General features: G+C 35.9%; 1 protein-coding gene across 8 annotated transcripts in view; it reads right to left on the bottom strand.

Annotated features, from left to right (window-relative positions):
- The window catches only part of MYOZ2 (myozenin 2), a 35,832-nt gene extending 15,987 nt beyond the window's left edge, over positions 1-19,845 (bottom strand). For 5 of the 8 annotated variants that reach the window (XM_032224120.1, XM_032224119.1, XM_032224118.1 and 2 more), the window contains exons 1-5: positions 19,738-19,845; positions 13,968-14,069; positions 11,363-11,532; positions 7,679-7,808; positions 3,514-3,697 (exon numbers count right to left, since the gene is read on the bottom strand). In XM_032224120.1, coding sequence (XP_032080011.1) covers positions 3,514-3,697; positions 7,679-7,808; positions 11,363-11,532; positions 13,968-14,043 — 560 coding nt within the window. In that variant the 5' untranslated portion in view covers positions 14,044-14,069; positions 19,738-19,845. Of the gene's footprint in view, positions 1-3,513; positions 3,698-7,678; positions 7,809-11,362; positions 11,533-13,967; positions 14,070-14,652; positions 14,881-19,737 lie in introns of all 8 variants that reach the window. The other 3 variants (XM_032224121.1, XM_032224122.1, XM_032224123.1) reach the window with 3 other exon arrangements.
- Positions 19,846-20,574: the final 729 nt, after the last annotated feature.

Here is a 20,574-nt window from a genome sequence, read left to right on the forward strand (position 1 = left end):
ACAGAAAATGTGGGTAGGATTAGAATTTGGATCATTCATTGAAATGAAATATGTGGAGGTTAACATGTAGTTGGTGCTGCTGTGGGAATCATAGCAGTGATGTAAAGTCACAAGGGGGGGGATCATGTCATTCACATGGGCAAGACTGAGATTTTGTGTTTCTTCCAGGGTTTGTTTGTAAAGGAAATACTTTTTTATACAATGAATAGTTTAACTATAGAATTAATTGTCATCAGATGTGATGAAGATCACCAATTTAGTCAGCTGTAAAAGACTGGACAAATTCCTTAAAGATGAGGTCATTAATAGACGTAGCAGCTGTATCATACCTCATATAACCCAGACAGTATCATAAATAATAACTCCTAGGGAGAAATAATGGAAAAGTCTACTTCTCTTTTAATTGGTGTTCCTTAGCAATTGGCATTTGAAATGAGAATACAAGGTATTAAAGGTTACCAACTCTTACCAACCTCAATTGGGACTGAAACTCTATCGCTAAATGATGTCTTAAGTGAAACATCACAAGACTGTACCAGCTATAACATCAGTTCCAACTGCAGTCGTGAAGCAAATCACTTGCAGTTATTAAGTGTAATGTCACATTATGGCGATTTGCAACTACTTTCTGGCTTACCCACTAATTTCATTTGTCACAAGCCTCTTGTGAATGGTGAAGATGGTGATCATGTGATTGAAGGATGCTGGAACCATCATAAACGCACAACAATTGTTCAATGCCTGAATTGTGATTGCATGACTGCAAGAACACTGCAATAGCGTGAGTTGTTGCAAATCCCATTTTTTCCAGCACTATTAAAACTTTAAACGGTCACTATGAGCAGCCAGTAAACTAGGAATATCATTATACTTAAAGAATGGTGTACTTTATATGTTAATTTCAAGTTTCCTGAATTTCTCCTCCTACTGTAATTTATGTATACTTTGATGCCTAGTTCTCCAAATAGACATACATATTGATTGTGATTATAACTATGACTATGACCTATGACCTATTACTTGCTGTTTATATGTACAGGTAAAACTCAAAAAATTAGAATATCGTGCAAAAGTTCATTTATTTCAGTAATGCAACTTAAAAGGTGTAATGAGATAGACTCATTACATGAATAACAAGATAGTTCAAGCCGTGATTTGTCATAATTGTGATGATTATGGCTTACAGCGCATGAAAACCCCAAATTCACAATCTCAGAAAATTAGAATATTACATGCAATCAATAAAACAAGGATTGTACATAGAACAATATTGGACCTCTGAAAAGTATATGCATGCATATGTACTCACTACTTGGTTTGGGCCCCTTTTGCAGCAATTACTGCCTCAATGCGGAGTGGCATGAAAGCTATCAGCCTCTGGCACTACTGAGGTGTTATGGAAGACCAGGATGCTTCAATAACGGCCTTCAGCTCTTCTGCATTGTTCGGTCTCATGCCTCTCATCTTTCTCTTGGCAATGCCCCATAGATTCTCTATGGCAGTGGGTCTCAACCTTCCTAATGCCACAACCCTTTAATATAGTTCCTCATGTGGTGACCCCCAACCATAAAATTATTTTATGTTTTCCGTATTTTTTCAAAAATATGTCTTTTCTGATGGTCTTAGGTGACCCCTGTGAAATGGTCGTTTGACCTCCAAAGGGGTCGTGACCCACAGGTTGAGAACTGCTGTTCTATGGGGTTCAGGTCAGGCAAGTTTGCTGGCCAATCAAGCACAGTAATCCCACGGTCACCTGAACCAGGTTTTGGTGCTTTTGGCAATGTGGGCAGGTGCCAGGTCCTGCTGGAAAATGAAGTCAGCATCCCTATAAGGCTCGTCTGCGGAAGGAAGCATGAAGTGCTCCAAAATCTGGTAGACGGTTGTGTTGACCCTGAACTTAATGAATCACAGTGGCCCAACACCAGCAGATGACATGGCTCCCCAAATCAACACAGGCTGTGGAAACTTCACACTGGACTTCAAGCATCTTGCAATGTGTGCCTCTCCATTCTTCCTCCATACTCTGGGTCCTTTGTTTCCAAATGAGATGCAAAAGTTTCTCTCATCAGAAAAGAGGACTTTGGACCACTGAGCAACAGACCAGGTCTGTTTTTCTTTAGCCCAGGTAAGAACGCTTCTCATGTTGTTTGTTGTTCAGGAGTGGCTTGACAAGAGGAATATGACATTTGAAGCCCATGTCCATGATCCATCTGTGAGTAGTGGCTCTTGATGCACTGACTCCAGCATCAGTCCTCTCCTTGTGAAAGTCCCCAACACTTTTGAATGGCCTTTTCCTGACAATCCTCTCCAGGCTGCGGTCAACCCTGCTGCTTGTGCACTTTTTTCTTCCACACTTTTCCCTTCCACTTAACTTTCTATTAATGTGCTTTGATACAGCACTTTGGGAACATCCAACTTCTTTTGCAATTACCTTTTGAGGCTTTCCCTCCTTATGGAGGGAAATGATGGTTTTCTGCACAACTGTCAGGTCAGCAGTCTTTCCCATGATTGTGATTCCTACTGACTGAGAGACCATTTAAAGGCTCAGGAACTCTTTTCAGGTGTTATGGCTTAATTAGCTGATTAGAGTGGGACACTTTGAGCCTAGAATATTGCACCTTTTCACAATATTCTAATTTTCTGAGATTGTGGATTTGGGGTTTTCATGAGCTGTAAGCCATAATCATCACAATTATGACAAATCATGGCTTGAACTATCTTGCTTTGCATGTAAGGAGTCTGTTTCATATATTATTCACCTTTTAAATTGCATTACTGAAATAAAAGAACTTTTGCACGATATTCTAATTTTTCAAGTTTCACTTGTACAGCTTATGCACTGGAGACACATTCCTTATGTGTTAATCACATTTGGTCAATAAAGAATTCTGTTCTGTTCTGTTCTGTTCTGGTCTGGTCTGGTCTGGTCTGGTCTGGTCTAGTCTATTCTGTGAAGTTTTATATTAATGCATTTTGCAATGATTTAATACCTTGTATAATTATTTTCATGAATACTGGAGAAACATTTTTGTATAGATTTAGCCTAGCGTGAATACAGTTAGCTATATGCAAGCTTTGAAATAAAGTTTTAAATTAAAACTGTTTCAGTTAATGTGTTGAGTTGAAAAGACAAAATTAAATCAGTTTGCCTTCAGCATGAATTACAATAAATTAAATAAATGTATATGCTGCCCAGTTCCCAATGACATTGGGTGGCTAAATTAAATTACATTGTTCCCTCTCTTTATTGCCTTCCTAGACATGCTTGTCAAATTCCTATAAAGAGTTGCTTGGTCATGGTATAGCATAGAAAAGCCTCCAATGATCCAATTCTTATGTAAACTAGAAACTACTGTTAAGGGCTGTAGGCTTCTGATGAATCCATCTAAAGGAACACAAATAATTACAACCCTCTTATAAGCTTCCTTACATTCACATCTTAAAACCCACATTCATTTTCTTCATGTTGTTGTTTTCTGCATTTGATGAAATTCGGTGATTGTTCAAAATTACCTGTTAAAGCTTTTAAAGCTGGGTAGTTCTGGTATTGCTTCTGGCTTAAACAATTTAGGATACAAAGCTTCCAGCAGCTCAGAGTCATTGCTGATGGCCTCAATCCAAGGTGATTGATAGTATTTTGGTACAGATGTAGTGTTGAACTTCTCAGGAGGAATTATCTTCAAAGGTCCAGAATAACCTTTAGTAGAAGGAGGATACCAACATATCTGAATTTGATAATAGCAGTTTCCCAATACATTTAGAGAATTCATTGTTACTACATCTCCAGTGTCTCCGACTCCAGTGGTGGATTGCTGCCAGTTCGGCCCGGTTCAACCGAACTTGTAGTAGCAGCAATGGGAGGCCCTGCCCACCTGCCCAGACACTTCTGTGCATGTGCATGTGTGCAGGAGCGCGCCCTAACCGATAGTAAATTTTTTTGTAACCCACCACTGTCCGACACAACATTATAATTACATTTTAATAATATTTTAAATATAGGTAGTTTTAGGTCATATTCTGTGTTCTGTACCTTTGAAGTATTCCTGTTGAATATCAGTGGCTTTGCTCTGGAAATAACAATTTGGTTTTACATATGATATATTATATACCAGGCATTATGAAGAAAAATCATATTTGGAAAGGATGGGTGGAAAAAGACAAAAGTCAAGGTGTTAGGGTCAAAACTGGTAAACATTAACTATCCACCCCCTGCAAGATTTAGCTGTGCCCCCCCCCTATAATAATTTAAACATCTTCAGTAATGCAGGTACAGATGGCTATATATAATTTGAGCAGTCAAGGAATTGTGGAGCAGTATGTCAGTCAAATGAGCAACCTACCCTGAAGGACCTAGATCAGGAGAAACCTTCTTGGCTAATTTCGAGCACAAGTCGGGTACACTAATTAGCTGCCTTTGCAACATCACTCCCCTTCACAACATAGTTTTAAAGTAGGTTAAATAATAAAAGGATTTCAAAAATAATAAAGTGACAAGCAAATTTTATCTATATATTTGTCTATCTGTCTATCTATCTAAATGGGTGTGAGTGTGCGTTCGTGTGTTCCAGCATACTGTAACTCTGGAAAGCCTCGAGCAATTTCAACCAAATTTGTACTTAGACAACTTATTCTCCGGAAAAAAAATACTGTAGGGGTAAGATACCCCTAACAACTCAGGGTGTGTGTTCTGTTAAGATACAGCCTGTTGTGCCTTAAAATGGATTCTACTGCACTGCTGTAAAATGAATTCAGTGCAATAGAGTTGCCATGGTAACAGCTTCACAATACTCCAGAAGGCGGCTCCCTTTGGTAAGGGGGAAAATCCAACATTAGAAATTATGTTTGGTCCGGACATTTTCAACACAGTGGTATCATTTTTCTTGATGCTTCTGGGGGCACAGGGAAAACATTTTTAACTAACTTAATTGTCGCCAAAATCAGGGCGCAGGGAGAAATTGCTCTTGTCATCGCCTCCTCAGGAATTGCGGTGACATTAATGGAAAGAGGGAGGACAGCTCATTCCACACTTAGGTTGCAATTTATTCATTCCTTTTCCTGTCTAATACAGGATTGGGATAATTAAATACCCAGCCAATACCGAATTATCAACTAGTAGAAGATATAATCCACTTGAACCAGTTAAGATCAAGAAGACCTTATTAGCTTATTATTTTAAGAAAATATGTGTGAAAATTTAAACTAGGAGAAGGGGAGACAAACTTGTAATAAAAACTAGGGCTTTACAGATATATGGGGGCATTTTACTTCAGTGAAGCAATACTATGGATCAACAATGTGCCTCAGTGTTAGAACAGGATGGGCAAATGGAGTGAAGCAGCTGACTGGATTGATTCATCTTCTGGGAGTGGCATAGCTCATTTTTTTTAGTCAAGAGTCACTGTCTTGAACTGGATTCCTGCAATGATTCAAGGCAATATATTTTATGTAGCCTCCCATTATTTAAAGCAAGTTCCTCCTGGCTATTTAATGGAAATGTTATCATTTAAGAACAACAACAAGCTACAACTGGTATGAGAATACAGTCGGTCCCGTGATTGTGTGCATGTGCATACACTATAAATATTTATTCAGCAGTAAGTCATGCTGTGTTCAATAGTGTGCAATTTCAGGAAATTGTGATGACAGTTCCAGCTTTAATTAAATAAATCTCCTTTGAATCAAATCCATTATGTGGCATTCAGAAAAAAAGATTATAATCATTTTATAATGTATTTCTTACAAATCAGACAGCTCATGTTTTCCAAATAGTAAGAAAAAGGTTCTTTGTGTTTTGATGTCTCCGAATTAACAAATTTTCTTACAGGAAGAGGTTTTTAAATACGCCAGCAAAAAGTGTTTTTGCTGCCAGAAAATTAAATTATCCTCATTAACTCTCAAAAGATTCCTTTAAATCTTTTTATTTGATTCAAAACCTGCATATACTAGCTAAACATGATAACATTGGTGCTGTGTCCATCTAGAAAGATCCTATCAGTAACAGCAACAAGAACAACAAAATGATAGCTTTATATAGCTTTCTTATTCATGAAGAATACTCTATGACTTCTTAACCCTAAAAAGCTTATTTTTACATTATGACAATATCTGACATTTATCAAGACAAGTTTCATGAAGTGTCATCATACTAAATTCTAATCCAAACAAGCTTAAAATAAACATCCAACTAAATCAAAATCTTCCAGACAATCTACAATATACAAGGGAAGAGTCAGAACTCTTTTCTCAAATCACATTGTTATTTTAGAATGGTTGTATTTTTAAAATATGTATATTTTTTAAAAGTATTATTGTGCCCTCCTCTCCCACCCACACAGAATAATCGTTTCTACTGTGAAGACTTCATAGTAGATGAATGCATTTAGTACATGTAAATTTACAAATTAGTTAACAAACGAGCATCCACTTATAACTGCAATTACTTACAATTGAAATTCCGGGCTCCATTGTGATTGTAAGTTGAAGACTATTTATATTCTTCTATTATATTAGAGAAATTAGAATAACAGAGTTGGAGGGGACCTTGGAGGTCTTCTAGTCCAACCATTGTCAAGCAGGAGATCCTATACCATTTCAGATAAATGGCTCTCTAGTTTCTTAAAACCTTCAGTGATGGAGCACCTACTACTCCAGGAGGCAAGCATATTGATATTCTGCATGTCCATTATTGTTTTAGATGCTGGCTTAGAAACTAAGGAGACTGAGTTCTGGTTTCACCTTAGGCATGAAAACCAATCATACTCTCTCAGCCCAACCCACCTCACAGGATTGTTGTTGTGAAAATAGGAAGAAAAAGGTATATTATGTATATTTGCTGCCTTGGGTTATTTATAAAAAAATCAATATAAAAATCAATAAACTTTAAAAGTACAAAGGACTGAATAATAAAATATAGTTCCATGCAGAACTATAATTCTTCTCAGAGTTTCTTAAGAAAGCACTGTGATTGATTTGTTTAAATGCTAGTTCAAAAGTTTTACTTACAATACCTGTAAAATCTCCTATGGAATGTTTCTATCCCAGTTTCATTGTAGGTTTGCTATTTTATCTATTATATAGCTATACTAGAAATTGCATCACTGAGACAGCTAGTTGGATTACTATCCTATAAACAAAATCAGGATGTTTTGTTTATTTCAATTGTAGAATAATCCTTAAATGTTGGATATGAAAGTTGCATTTCTCTCACAGTAACTATTGATTCACTTGCATCATTTTGATGTGAATAATAGACATGTCATCATCTTTCTGGAGTGGTATTTAAGATTAGTTATCCTAGAGCAGTGGTGGCGAACCTATGGCACAGGTGCTGAAGATGGCAGGCAGAGCCCTCTCTGTGGGCATGCGCGCCATTGCTCCAGCTCTGTTTCAGGTCTCTGTCGCGCATGCATGCATGCCTCCCACTGACCAGCTGGTCTTTGGGTCTCCGCCATGCATGTGCAGGCGTGGGTGTGCATATGCCTGCGCCTAGCAGTTTGGGCGGGGACGCATGAATGGGGAGCGTGCATGTGCAGGCTGTGCTTGTGTATGCATGCACCCACACCTTGCAGTTTGGGCCTGCACGTGCACTTTGGGCACTCAGTACCTAAAAGATTTGCCATCACTACCCTAAAACTTATTCTTTGTGATTTTTAAAAGATTGTTCAATATAAAAGCTTACCTGGGGCAATAGTTTCAGGATTGGGTGGACCCCTTGAATCAGGCGTATTAGGAGGTGTCATTGGTGCATTTAGCTGACTAGGTTCCATGCCATGAGCATCCAACTGGACACACTGTATGATCTCATTGCGCTATAATTGAATTGGAATAAAAATCACATCTATTAACTGCAAATGCCATTTAAGAGAGATGCCAAAGTGTATCTTGGCTAGTCAGCTTTCCATAACTGGAAAAGTGATAGTGTAGCTGGTCTTTTTAATTGCTTTCTAGCCATTTTTGCCTCCCTCTTTTTTGTACATGAGTGACTATGAAATAAGCTGCACAACCTCTGGATGAACTGTTTAATTACTACTCATGTTTAATGGATGCTGGGGTGTGGGTAGGTGCAAGGGTTTTAATTGACTTTCAAACGTGCAATGAAAATTATCTGACATGCTGAGAATGATAGGCTTCTAGTGCTCTAAGCAAATAAGTTTATCAAGAATTTTCTGAATGAAATATCTGTCAGAATAGTATAATCAATAGCTCTGTTTTAGGACCTTCTTCATTGGGAAACTACAAAATCACTAATAGGTGAAATGGGAGAACCACACAGTGGTTTCAGTGAGGTATTGGATTCTTGACTGTTCAAGCTAATCTGATCAGAAGTCTTTACTTCTTTTATGCATAAGAGAGTTTACATTTTCCAACAATTGTAGTCCAGACTAAATATAATGCAAATGATACATAGATTCTTAAAATATAATTCTCAGGGGTGGGCTTCAAAAATTCCAGCAATGGGTTCACTGCCCCATTGCTGGGTGGGTGTGGCCATGGTGGGTGTGGCCTAGTTGTCCTACTGCACCATGGTGGGGGGGCATTTTTCGCTCCCCCAAGGCTCTGGAGGCTTTCCTCGAGCCTCTGGGAGAGTGAAAACTGCTTTCCCCAGGCTCCAGAGGCCCATTTCCGGATTGGTGGGCCTCTGGAGCCTGGGGGAAGCAGTTTTCAGATTAGAACCTATGGTAGGCCCACTTTTTCCCCCTCCCCGAGCCTCCATGCGGGCCCTGCACTTATGTGGCATGATGAACGGGCCACGAGGAGACTCCTGGGAGGGGTGGGGTGGGAGGGGCAGAGTGGGCAGGCCCACCAGGAGTGGGATTTGTGGGTTCACCAAACCATGCAGAATCTTCGCTAGAGGATCTCCCAAACCCGTGCAAACCCCCAGCAACCCACCCCTGATATTCTGCTAAAAGCAGTTGTCTGATTCAATTTGGAGCCAGGTTATTGGGAATAGATCTATTTTCTGTATACCAAGGACCTGATTGAAATTGTTCTCTTGAAGTTAACATATATTAACATTAAAGGCAAAAAACATACATGCACTGCTCCTTTCACATTGTTATGCCCTGATCCAAAATTACTCCCCAGACTTTGCTTTTGTTTAAGAAAAAAATACTGGGAAATTCATTTTGACATCTCATCTAAGCAAGGAAATGTCAGCATTATGAAAACTGAAAAGTTGTTACCATACCTTTTACAGAATTATAGTTCCAATGCAGCTGGAGAGTTACGTTTGGTTTTAAAAATTAGGACATTTCTGTTGATTTTATTTTATACAACATCATATCCATAAAGAATTTTCCCAACATTGTCTCAATTGGCAATCATAACAATAACCTTAGTTCTGGCTGCTGCATGAAGATTAAAGGCAGGCTAGGATTATCCACTCTTTCTACTGGCTCATTAGTTCCAATAGTGCATCCCAAGCCTTAATCATTGTTTTGTTAACATAGAATTAGAGCTCTCTAAAACATCAGGTGCTAATTTTAGCTTCATTGAAATGAAAAGATTGTTACATACAAGACTGTTAAAGTACACTTTTCCATGGATAAGGGGAAAAACTGAAACATGAAGAAACGGAAGATTTAAAAACAAGTCTTCTATTGAAAGGCTAACACAGATTCAGCTATTCATTTTTTAGAATTCCCAGATTAAGAGAAATTATTAAGATATGGGCATCAGAGTTTTAAAAAGTAAAGGAAATGCTTCTTCAATGGCGCAATTGCAGGTGTTGAAGTTCAGTAGTTCATTGGGAAAGGAGAGAGAGAGAGAGAGAGAGCAGTGGCAATCACATTAGGATTAGCATTAGTTTGGAACAAGCATCATTAAACTCTCGAACTTATTTCTAAAAACTTCTTTAAAACGCACAGGGAGATAATTGGGATCAGCTGCAGAATGAACCCCGGTTCCCTGATTCTCTGATTCCATCATACCAAGTATAGATGATTTTAGATCGTAGGGTTACAGTCCCCCCCCCCCAAATCTTCATCTGAGAGCTAAAAAATTGGATAGATTATTTCCAAAAAACTAAAAAACTTTCCCCAAAATTCATGATTTTTAGAAATAATCTATCCAATTTTTTAGAAGGTCAGCTATTCCTCTCATAATGATATTTCCTTGATCAAATGAGTTTGAAGTATGTGAGTGCTTCTTAATTTATTCAATAAAGGCATTTTTAAAAAATACGAACTTTTTTCACCTGACTACTGCTTGAAATTCCATAATTATTAATATTGAAAGAGTCAGTTATGGTTCCTAGGCCGTCAGTACATTTTTATTGGAAGTAATTTTATTAAAATGGTATTAATTATTTATCTGGATTTTCAATAATAAAGTTCAATGTCATATTTTATAAATAAGTGAAAGTTTACTTAAAATATTTAATTTTCTTTTGATCTTAAATAAAAAGTTAATGCAACATAAAAATATATACAGTAGCCTTGATTTATAGATAAAAGATTGAATATGAGAAGAAACCATTTATTGTATTTTAAAATAAGGCAATAAGTTACTAACATCATTTATACTTGTTATGATGAAGGTGGAAAACATTTCTTTATATGTTCTTATTTTTTCTTTCTAATTTCCTATATTTTTCTTTTCTGAACTTTCTATTTTTCTTTGTATTCTTTTAGCTTGTATTAGCTTTTATCTTTGTAATTGTAATGATTAATAAAATTACTATTAAAAATGTAAATGCTAGATTCAAGGATTATCCCAGCAAAATATAGAATTCAATCCCAGAATATGCTTGTAAAGAAGCTCAGAGATGTAAGACAATCTACAATTTATTATGAAATCAAAGTGCATCTGTTTCTCATTTGTGGTCTCAGTCCTCACATTTTTGTTTCGGTGTTTGCGTCTGCTTAGTGAGATTGAATTTCTAAGTATGCAAAGAATAATATTTTGTAACAGGAAAGATAATGTTTCTTTTCTTCAGGCAGAAAGATCAGCCATGCTGATCTTCCCTGAAATAATGAATGTATACAGAAAGATGTCCTAGCATTTTTGTGATTCATCTGTAGAGTTCTAAGGATTCACTCTAGGATCAAAGGATTAAACTAGATGCTTACTTGGCAAATAACTGTACTTAAGTTTGGTGATGGTGAATTGTCTTTTTTGCTGTTGACCATTATTTTGAATTAAATGTCCTAAAACTATAAGAAATCCTTTCAAAGTAGGTGATGTCTATAAACCAAACTACTTTCTGACACTTGGAGAGAAGTCAAATTACTAAATCTGGAAACTCAATAGTATTTTGAAAAATTAAGTACAAAATCAATCAGCTTTACCGAGTTTAGGAACTCATGAATTTTGTTAGGATTCTCATACTGCCTTACAACTGAAAACTAAATGAAATACTCACATTTCTTGGTTTGCTAGATAAAAAATGAAGATTTTCATATGTGTACTTGTCAGATCTCTTTTGCCGCATTTTGAACAGCCTTGCTCCTCGATTACTGAGTAGTGATAGTTCTTCCAGCATGATATCCCTGGGGATGCTAACCTTTTTTCCAAGATCCATTTGAGGGGATTCTACAAAATAAAAGGAGAATTCTCCTAAATCATTGGTATGATTAATATGGCAATAAGTCAATTTCAATGGTACGTTATTTTTTCCCACTAATAAAGCTGACTGATCACTTTCAGATAAATCCCAATTCAAAAGACTACCTTTAGAGAGATGAATAAAATAAGATATTGTCTTTGCAACAATATATCATATTAAAGGTATAGAAGGCAAGGCCGGAACCTGTAATTTGAGAGAGAAAATAGTAACAAGGCTGCTGCTTATATTCATGAAATCTGTTCTTTTCAATGATATCAAATTATTGCTAATAAACATCAAAATCATAATTACATATACCCATACCAGTAGGATTCAAGGTATAGGAGATGTGAGAATTTCATGTAGGAAAGCTCCATCACTGGCTATAGAAATGTATGTGCTATGGAATTTTACATTCAGAAGTATATAACCAGTTCTTGGGGCCAAACTGTCTAAGAGGATAGTTGTGTATTTTAGAGACATCTGTTTCATCAGCAAGATAACGGACTGTTTGAATAGCCATTGACTGCTGCAAGGGTATTTGTGGATATTGAAATGAATGATTTTTTTAAAGCATTCTCTTTATTATGGCTAATATTCTAAAGTGAAAATATGCAATTTTTATTACAGGTTGACCTATTGTCCAATGTAATGTATTTTATTGCATTATACAAACTCTTTAGGGATGTTTAGAACTAATAATATGAAAACATTATGAGTCTCAGTTTGCACAATATACAGATGTAACCAGGTTTTGCATACAGACTTAAAATGATATTAATATATCCTTCATTCTTGTTTCCCTCCTGAATGAAAATGTGGAAAATGGCAACATTTTGATTTTACTCTGGTAATCTGTTTTTTTGGGTCAAAATTGGCCCAAAATTTATTAAACGCCCATTATTGTTCTTACAAACTTAAAAACAATTCCGCATCCAGAGAGCACTAGCAGAAAATATGTGAATTTGTCTGCCTTCTAGTTGTATTACTTCTGTTGTAGTATTTCTGTTCTGTAATGAAATGATTGGAAGGGTGAATTTGGCTAGTGGGATTATTTATTAAAGTTCCACATTAGAAGGTGGATGTTGTAAAGTATACTTTTCTCATCATCTTAAAAACCTGCTAGTGAGGTGAAATGAACAAATGAAGAGTTGTTTATGAAATTTAATTATAATATATCTGATGCAATGGGAACTTTTATAATATATCTACCCACCAATCTAAACCTTACAAGTATAAATGGAATTCTTACATTAAAATACAGTCATGTAAAATGGTATGGAATTTGGGAAGATGGAAAATCACATTACCAGTATCATTTTATCATATCATACTGAATCGAAAAATATGATTCCAGGTCTTCTATATCACATCTAGCATGGACCCCAGATTTGTTAAAAAAACTACCACAGATATTTAAAAATATCCTGAGAGCTGAGACATGAGCTGGTTGTCCTAGATAAAATTTTAACTTTGCAGACAACAAATTATTTCAATTTTTAGAGAAATATAACAGAAATAACTTATTTTTAGTTTTTAAATTACAGTATTTTAAGTTATAAGATTCAATTTCACTTGTAATGCAGATGTATTTTTTTTGTTTTGTGTCTAAAGATTAAATTCCCACAGTAACTTGGACAGTCTTGAAGAAAGGTAAGGAGTTTTTGAAATTTGAATGGACAGGTATATTCATTTCTATTTGAACATGTGCACATATGTTTTAGGACAAGTTCCAAAATCTAACTTTAGTTCTGTTTTTTAACATCAGAAGGAAGAGTAATATTTGAACTGTTTATTTTGAGGTACATAAATCCTATAAAATAGCATTACAGTGAGTTGAAGGTCGTGCCATTCTTTGCTTTGGGAGAAAAGAAGGCCAGTCTTGATCAGCCAAAGACTTTAAGAATTCAGAAGATTTTGTTGCAAAATATTTCTTAAAATAAATTATTTGGGAAGTATGCCTTGTGTGGTTGGTTATGAATACAAACTTGCTTGAATGGGAGAGGTAGAGACTGAAAGATAACATTGCATATAATTTGCTTTTTAATTTAAAATTTTAAAAGTTTGCACCCTTAAAGATAGTTTTAAGTCAAAGATGGAAGCGTTTTCCCCAGGAATTCTATAATACAGTGTCCAGACATTAGTCTCTCCTCAAAAAATATTCCAAAACTCAATTCTAGGCAGAATATGCATCAGCTGTTGAGTTACTTCATTCCTCCACAACAGTTGTTCATCTGAAAATAGCTTTCAAATGAAAAGAAGCCATTACAAAAGGATTCGTTACCATATGCAGTGCAATATCTGCATGAGATTATTTATGGCAACATACACAGAGGGAAAACTATAGGAGAAATATTGCTGTAAGACTAAACAGAAAGATTAGATGTGACGCTAGCATGGTAGCAGGTATTTAACTATGTACCATTTCGCTGGATCTCCTTCATGATGGCTGATGCTTGCTGTTTTCTTTCTTTGATCATGTCAGAATGTGACAGCATTGTTGTGAACAGAAAAAAATGTCTTACTAGAAAGAGAAGATAGTTAAGTGTTATACAAACAAGTACATTTAGTTTGTAATTTAAACCACTCCAGAAGTTTACAAAGGCTATATTTTTATCTAAGTTCTTGGCAAATTGTACAAAGTATACTCTACCACACTACATATACACCTCAGAGCATCAACAGTTTCTTTGTTTTGCTAAACCAATTACATGACAGGGTGAAGATTGGCCTTCTTATTTTTTCTGTAGATGTTCATCTTTGTTGAAATATAATTACTTTGCTTTTGTTACCAACATAATTAGTGTATTTGTTGCCTCAATGCTATAGATAAACCCTCAATTACTTCAGTGATCTTTTTTTCTGTATCAGCCTTTAAAAAATAAACTCTTTTGCTATTTCTGTTACAGGGCCACTAAAAATCAGTGAAGGCATCAATCTCTGAATTACCATAGCCTCTATTAATAAGCAACAATCTAGATAGAGAACCATCTTGGTAATGCTGCAATATCTCTGTATAGTAAATTGCCTGTTGTTCTGCAAGCTGAAGCATTGCACTCATAGGACAATCAATGTCATTTATTTCAGGAAACAATATGCTCACTTACCTTATTGTTCAAGAAAATACTGATCTTGATGCTTTGAGCAGGGTTTATGGAATTTGCTATGAATGGGGATGACCTATCCAGTCCTGGGAGGTTTCTATGCTTCTTCTAGGGTTTGCATGATGCCTAGTACCAAGACAAACTGGGGACTGACCCTCTTCAAAAAGATTGGCATCTAGCTGACATAAAGTAGCTATTTATAGATGCAAACATCCAGCCACTCATATCTTCCTGGCGAAAGAAGAGAACAGAAATGATTCTGTTCCATGCATCACAAAAGAGTATGTCTGACTTCCACAGGTTATTGAAATATTTGATAGAACAATTATACATTTGCAGCTCATTCTGTCATCACCTTTGAAAATACTATTCTCTATGTTTAAGTAGGGGAAAAGACATGTAAAAATAAGGTCAACTAAATGTATAGCAAGAACTAAATGAATTGAAATGGAATAATTCTTAGGTGACAGATATAGAATGCTCCTGTAGTAATAGCTAAATTTAATGCTTGGACAAAAACTTTGCTAGATATTATTCAGTGTTGTCTGTACTGAAAAAATATGTTCACACCTAAAAGTAAGACCCCACATATAATGGAAAAAACTGTAATGTTAGTAGCATTTGACACAGCATCCTTTCCTTTCTGTAAGGCTAGCTGTTTCACAACTTCAATGTTAATGAGGTGGCTTACTTTTGTAGCTTTGTTATTCAACAGGAGAACTAGACATATTTAAATGTTCACTTCAGGTGGGAAAAGGGAGATGGTTAGTCCCATATATGTTAATAGTGTCCAGATATTATGCAGTAGTGGTTCTCAAAAATAACAAATCAGTTTCTGGTCTGTAAAAACTGAATTGGATTACCTTCAGGTGAGGAGGGTGGCATATAAGTTGAATAAATAAATAAATAAACCCAGAACATCCAGATATGCTCATACTTAATAGAATATTATTACAATAATGTTACAATAGCTATGTATTGCCTATTGCCTAGATAGAAAGTATATAACTTAATATATAAATAGGGTATAAATTGCTACACATCTAAAACAGCTTTACCAAATTCCATTCAATCATCTGTTGCATAATTGTTTTCTTCACCTTTCATAAAATTTGCCCAAGACGTTTAGGCTTGGTCTAACCACCATTTATTGTCTTCTCTACTACGGCACCATTATACAAATTCCTGATATTCTGTCCTGTAAACATAATTCCAAGTTGCTACATTATTTTATGAAGCCACATATAATTTAGAGATTGATTCTTGCCTTATGCTGTATTACTTTATTTGGGCTGGCTATATGTGTTTCTACTAAGATCTTAGCAGTTCTAGAACAAACTGGATAAATTTCAAATTTTATGTAAGATTATAAAAATGTGAAAAGCTCTAGAAATTTAAAATAAGTGTTTTACATCTCTACTTGTGATATGCCGGTCCCATTTTAAAAAGTAAGCTAATTATAGTTGACTGAACTTTCCAATATGCCACTTACATTTTCCCTCTGAGTATGCTATAATCCTTTAACAATCAGAGGTGTTCAATGGTACAGTGAACATGATGTTACTGCTAAAGATAACAATGTGTTGGCTCAAGCTCATATAGAAACAGCACAGATCAGATGTTGTAATGGTATGTGGGAATGACCTTGGAAGAGTGAGGGTGAAGAGATGCTGAATGATCAGATAAGGACATGCACCTGCATAATGGGCAGAGAAGGAGATTCAGAAAAGAACATCCTTAACTTCTTAGGTGTAAAAGAGAAAGCTGTGAGACTTGCATGATTCTGTTAATGTAGTCTTACAATAAAATGAAATTAGCTCATCTAGTCATGTTTCCTATCTGTTGTATCTAGGAAGGCTGGCAGATATAGCTCATTGTTTTAGGGTTTATGGGTAATGAAATATTAGGATTATCATGATATTCCTATTTAATTGCTTTTCCTGCCCTCTGGAATATCATTCCCTCTACCCCCAAGGTCTATTTACCCTGATCCATTTGTCCTTTAGTAAACTTTTTAAAAATGTCTTTTCAAACAGGTAAGTTCTTTTGACTGATGATGTGTGGTTGGAAATGTCTTGTTTGCATATTTCCCCACTCTGTTGGTATTTCTCTATTTGGCTATGTGTTCTTATGATGTTTTGAATTTTTTATGCCACATTGAGTCTGGTGATCTTATAAATGAAAAAGGACATCCATTTTTACATTTTTATTGTTATTTTATTTATCTTTTTAACATAATTATATTTATTTATTTATTAAATAAATATTTATATGTATTTATTTTGGTTACTTGAAACCAAGATAACTCTTGATCCAACAAAACAATACAAAATCACAATGCATACTCTGGATAATAGAACAATAAAAAGAACAAAAGAACAAAATGGCTCCCATTTTGATAAAGAACAGTGATAATGCCATCACTTGATTGTGGCTTCAGCTGAACATGACCCAAAGGCATAGAGAAGGAGCCAGATTTTGATTGCCTTTCTAGAGGCCAACAGAGTTAGAGCCATCCTTACTTCAGAAGGAAGATGGTTTGGCAAGAAAAAGAGAAAAGTTCATTGTTCAGCATTTTAATGATTATATCATTTTTAAAACAAAGACCTATTTGTAGAGTTATACAGGTTATGTACAGACATGCTCAGCAAGCTGCCATATCTCAGTAACCTATTACTGCAACATCTATGACCTCAACTGTTTATTAGAACCAGGTAGTATCAGGAACCTTTAGATATGTGAAGCCTCTACTCTGGCTGGGATGGATTTAGAGATTGACAAGTAAAACATACCAATAAGATGCTGTTGCTATTCCTGCTTTTGCTTTGCTTATTAAAACTGTATAAAAGCCAAATAAACTCTGCGTAAGGCAGACAGACATTTTGGACACCACTGCTGTGATGGATTTCTGAAACCTACACCTATTATTATTCCTTTGAACAAAATAATTCATTTTTCTTCCCTCCCCCCATTTTATCTCACACATCTGTCTTCCCTTTTTACGCTCCCCACTTTCCCACTGCATTTTCACTTGTATTTAATGTTTTCATCAGTTTAATAAAAACATTATGTTAAAAAATAAAACAATAGTGTGGCCAAACCTAGGGGACCAATTGTAATTTCTGGGTAGCCTTCAAAATATCCCCACATTGAACATATTATAATAATCCAAACAGGAAATGAGCAAAGCATGAGTGACTGACAGCAGAAAGTCTGGGTCTAGGAATGGATGTGGTTGGTGGGCAAAATGAATCTGCAAAGCCTCTAGCCCCAGGTGCCCACCTACTCCTCGAGCCCTGAGTTTAGGAAGATGCCCCAAATTGCACACTAGCTCATCAAGAGGAGTGCTACCCCATCTCGATTCAAAGATGATACATCATCCAGACTTGTGGGGCCAAAACCCCAAAACAACTCCATCTTTGCTGAGTTGAATGAAAACCTGTTTTTCTCCATCCAGACCCTTAAATCTTGCAGGCACTCTTGTCAGCACCGCAGCACTGGCTAGAGATGGAGATGTCTAGCTAGGCATCAGCAGCATACTGTTGTTACTGAATTCTATGCTGTCAGATACTCAGCAATTGCATGTTGATGTTAAAGAAGAAAGGCCTAAGGTCTGGAGCATGCCACATTGCAGGAGTAATGTGGAGGGTTCGACTCTCTTTTTGAAAATAGATTTCTTCTTCAAAATCTCAACCTATTCACCTTATTTTTAAAAAAATTTTTTTTTTTCAATTTAATAGAATTCTGGAAATAAATTTTGTTTAATGTTTCAGAACTCTTTCTATCCACAAGCTGGATAACACTCAGAAAACAGAAGAGAATGCAGCCAAGCTCTGCCTGACAGAAGAAACTGGCACACCAGGTTCAAAATGGGATGGATGGGACTGAACTGTGCTGAGGGAAAATATCCAGAAAATTTCCCCCTTGTATGTGGGAACAGAATGCTGGACCCTGCTGTACTCTTATACCTTTCCCTCCAAAACAGAGAATTGGAAAGACTTTTCGAAGCCATGCCTTGCATCCCTTTTCTATCTTTTTAGCTACTCTGGCATGCATTAATTAAAAACAGAGAAAGGGATATCCATTATGCATAGAGAACTTTTACCTATAAATTTAACAGTATAAATGTTAATCATTAAACAATCTTGTGAAATGCCTCTAGGAACCTATTTTTTTAAACCTTGGGAACAGAGCCACATTTAAATAAAACAAGATTAGTTCGGCTAGGTATTTTCTACCAAAGTGCTCATGAATCCAAAGAAACCTAATTAAATGTTTGTTCGCGAAGAGCTGAACTCTAATTTCTTTTCACTAGTCTTCAAAAGCCACAGAAAGAATTATTATTCCAGTTCAGAATGAGCCCAGTGGTTGAGAGAGACAATCAGCCTAGAAAAGGAGCTTAAAACTTTTAACTCCAGTTTGTAAGTTTTTATTAATTATTCTGTAAAGAAGATATACAGACACTTAATGCTAAGACTGAAGGAGTAGTCAGTCTAAACCAGCTATGGCAGATATTTTTGATAATATTACTGGTTAACATTAAAGTATTCATAATTTGACAACCTTGAATATGATGATCTGATTCATTTTCTACTTGTCCTGGTATATTCTCCAAACCATCTTATCCTGGTCTTCTGAATAATCAAGCCCTCTTTTTCTTGTATTACAGAGAAATGTGTTCATTATAAATTATTTGGCAACTAACATTTCTTTAATGAAACATATTTCAATTTTCTTTTTAAAAAACACTAAAAAACACTCAAGAGTGTTTAAAGTAATTACCAAAAACAATCCCTCTAGACATTGTTGCTCTGATCACAATAGCAAATAGTTATAGGCTGGGTACAACAAAAATGACACATTAAATATTTAATCAATTTAACCAATTTCTAATTTTATTCTGACTTTTAAAAAGTTGCCAACTTGTTCCACTTGCTAGCAAGACTTAGTTGCATATTAACATGCTCTTCAAAAGCTTTGTTTTTTTGGCACAGCGGGGAAAACCATAAATGAATTGGATTGCTGTGAAAGGAAATACTTTTCTAGATGGCAGACATCTGTCTATCTGGAGGCCAGGGCAATACTGACCTCAGTTCTTCCTCTGAAAAGTTATAGCCTAAATGAGCCAACAGTTTCCACATCTGCTCCTTATGGGATGATCTTCCCAGTTTGTAGAATTAGTCAGAAAGGAAAAATAAGTGTGAGAGACAAACATAAGGACAATAATCAACCTCCCTCCCTCCTCCTCCTCCTCTTTCCTCCTCCTCCTCCTCCCCCACCCCTGCCTCCCCCTACAGCCTTGCCTTAGTAAATCACCAACATTCAGGAATAAAAATAAACACAAGTACAATTTCATTTTAAGCTTAGCCTCAATCCACACTCCTATCTCAATATTTCATGAAACTGATTCATTTAATGAACTTATTCATTGGTATTCACTTAATACCAGACATTGTCTTAGTAAATGCAACAGTATCGGACTGATATGACATACTTTGAATCAAGAAAATGAAGAGTTTTCTTTCAACATTTTTCAACTATTGTATGTTCTTTGCGAACATATATGGAACTTCCTAGAATTACTTATTCTAATCTTTTGCTTTCCATATATTTTAAAGTACAATATTAATCCCGGCTGTCAACCTGTAAATCAAATCTATTTGGCATTATTTGTTTCCACATTGCAAGGGTTATTGTGGTCCACACTGTTCAGATTCAGGGTTTATTTGATTCTTCAAGATTGTTGCTTATTGATTGCAATTCAAGTAGATCACAGGATTGATTCTAGGAGAATGATGAATATACTGTCCAACTTTTAAGGCTCCCCTTCTCATCTGTGGACCCATATGCTGGACAATTTTAGTTCAGTATCTAACTTCCCATTTTTTGGAAAGGTGATTAAAAGGTTGTGGTGCAGCAGCTTCA

Source organism: Thamnophis elegans, chromosome 9 (genome assembly GCF_009769535.1).
Source record: "Thamnophis elegans isolate rThaEle1 chromosome 9, rThaEle1.pri, whole genome shotgun sequence".
NCBI lineage: Eukaryota > Metazoa > Chordata > Lepidosauria > Squamata > Colubridae > Thamnophis > Thamnophis elegans.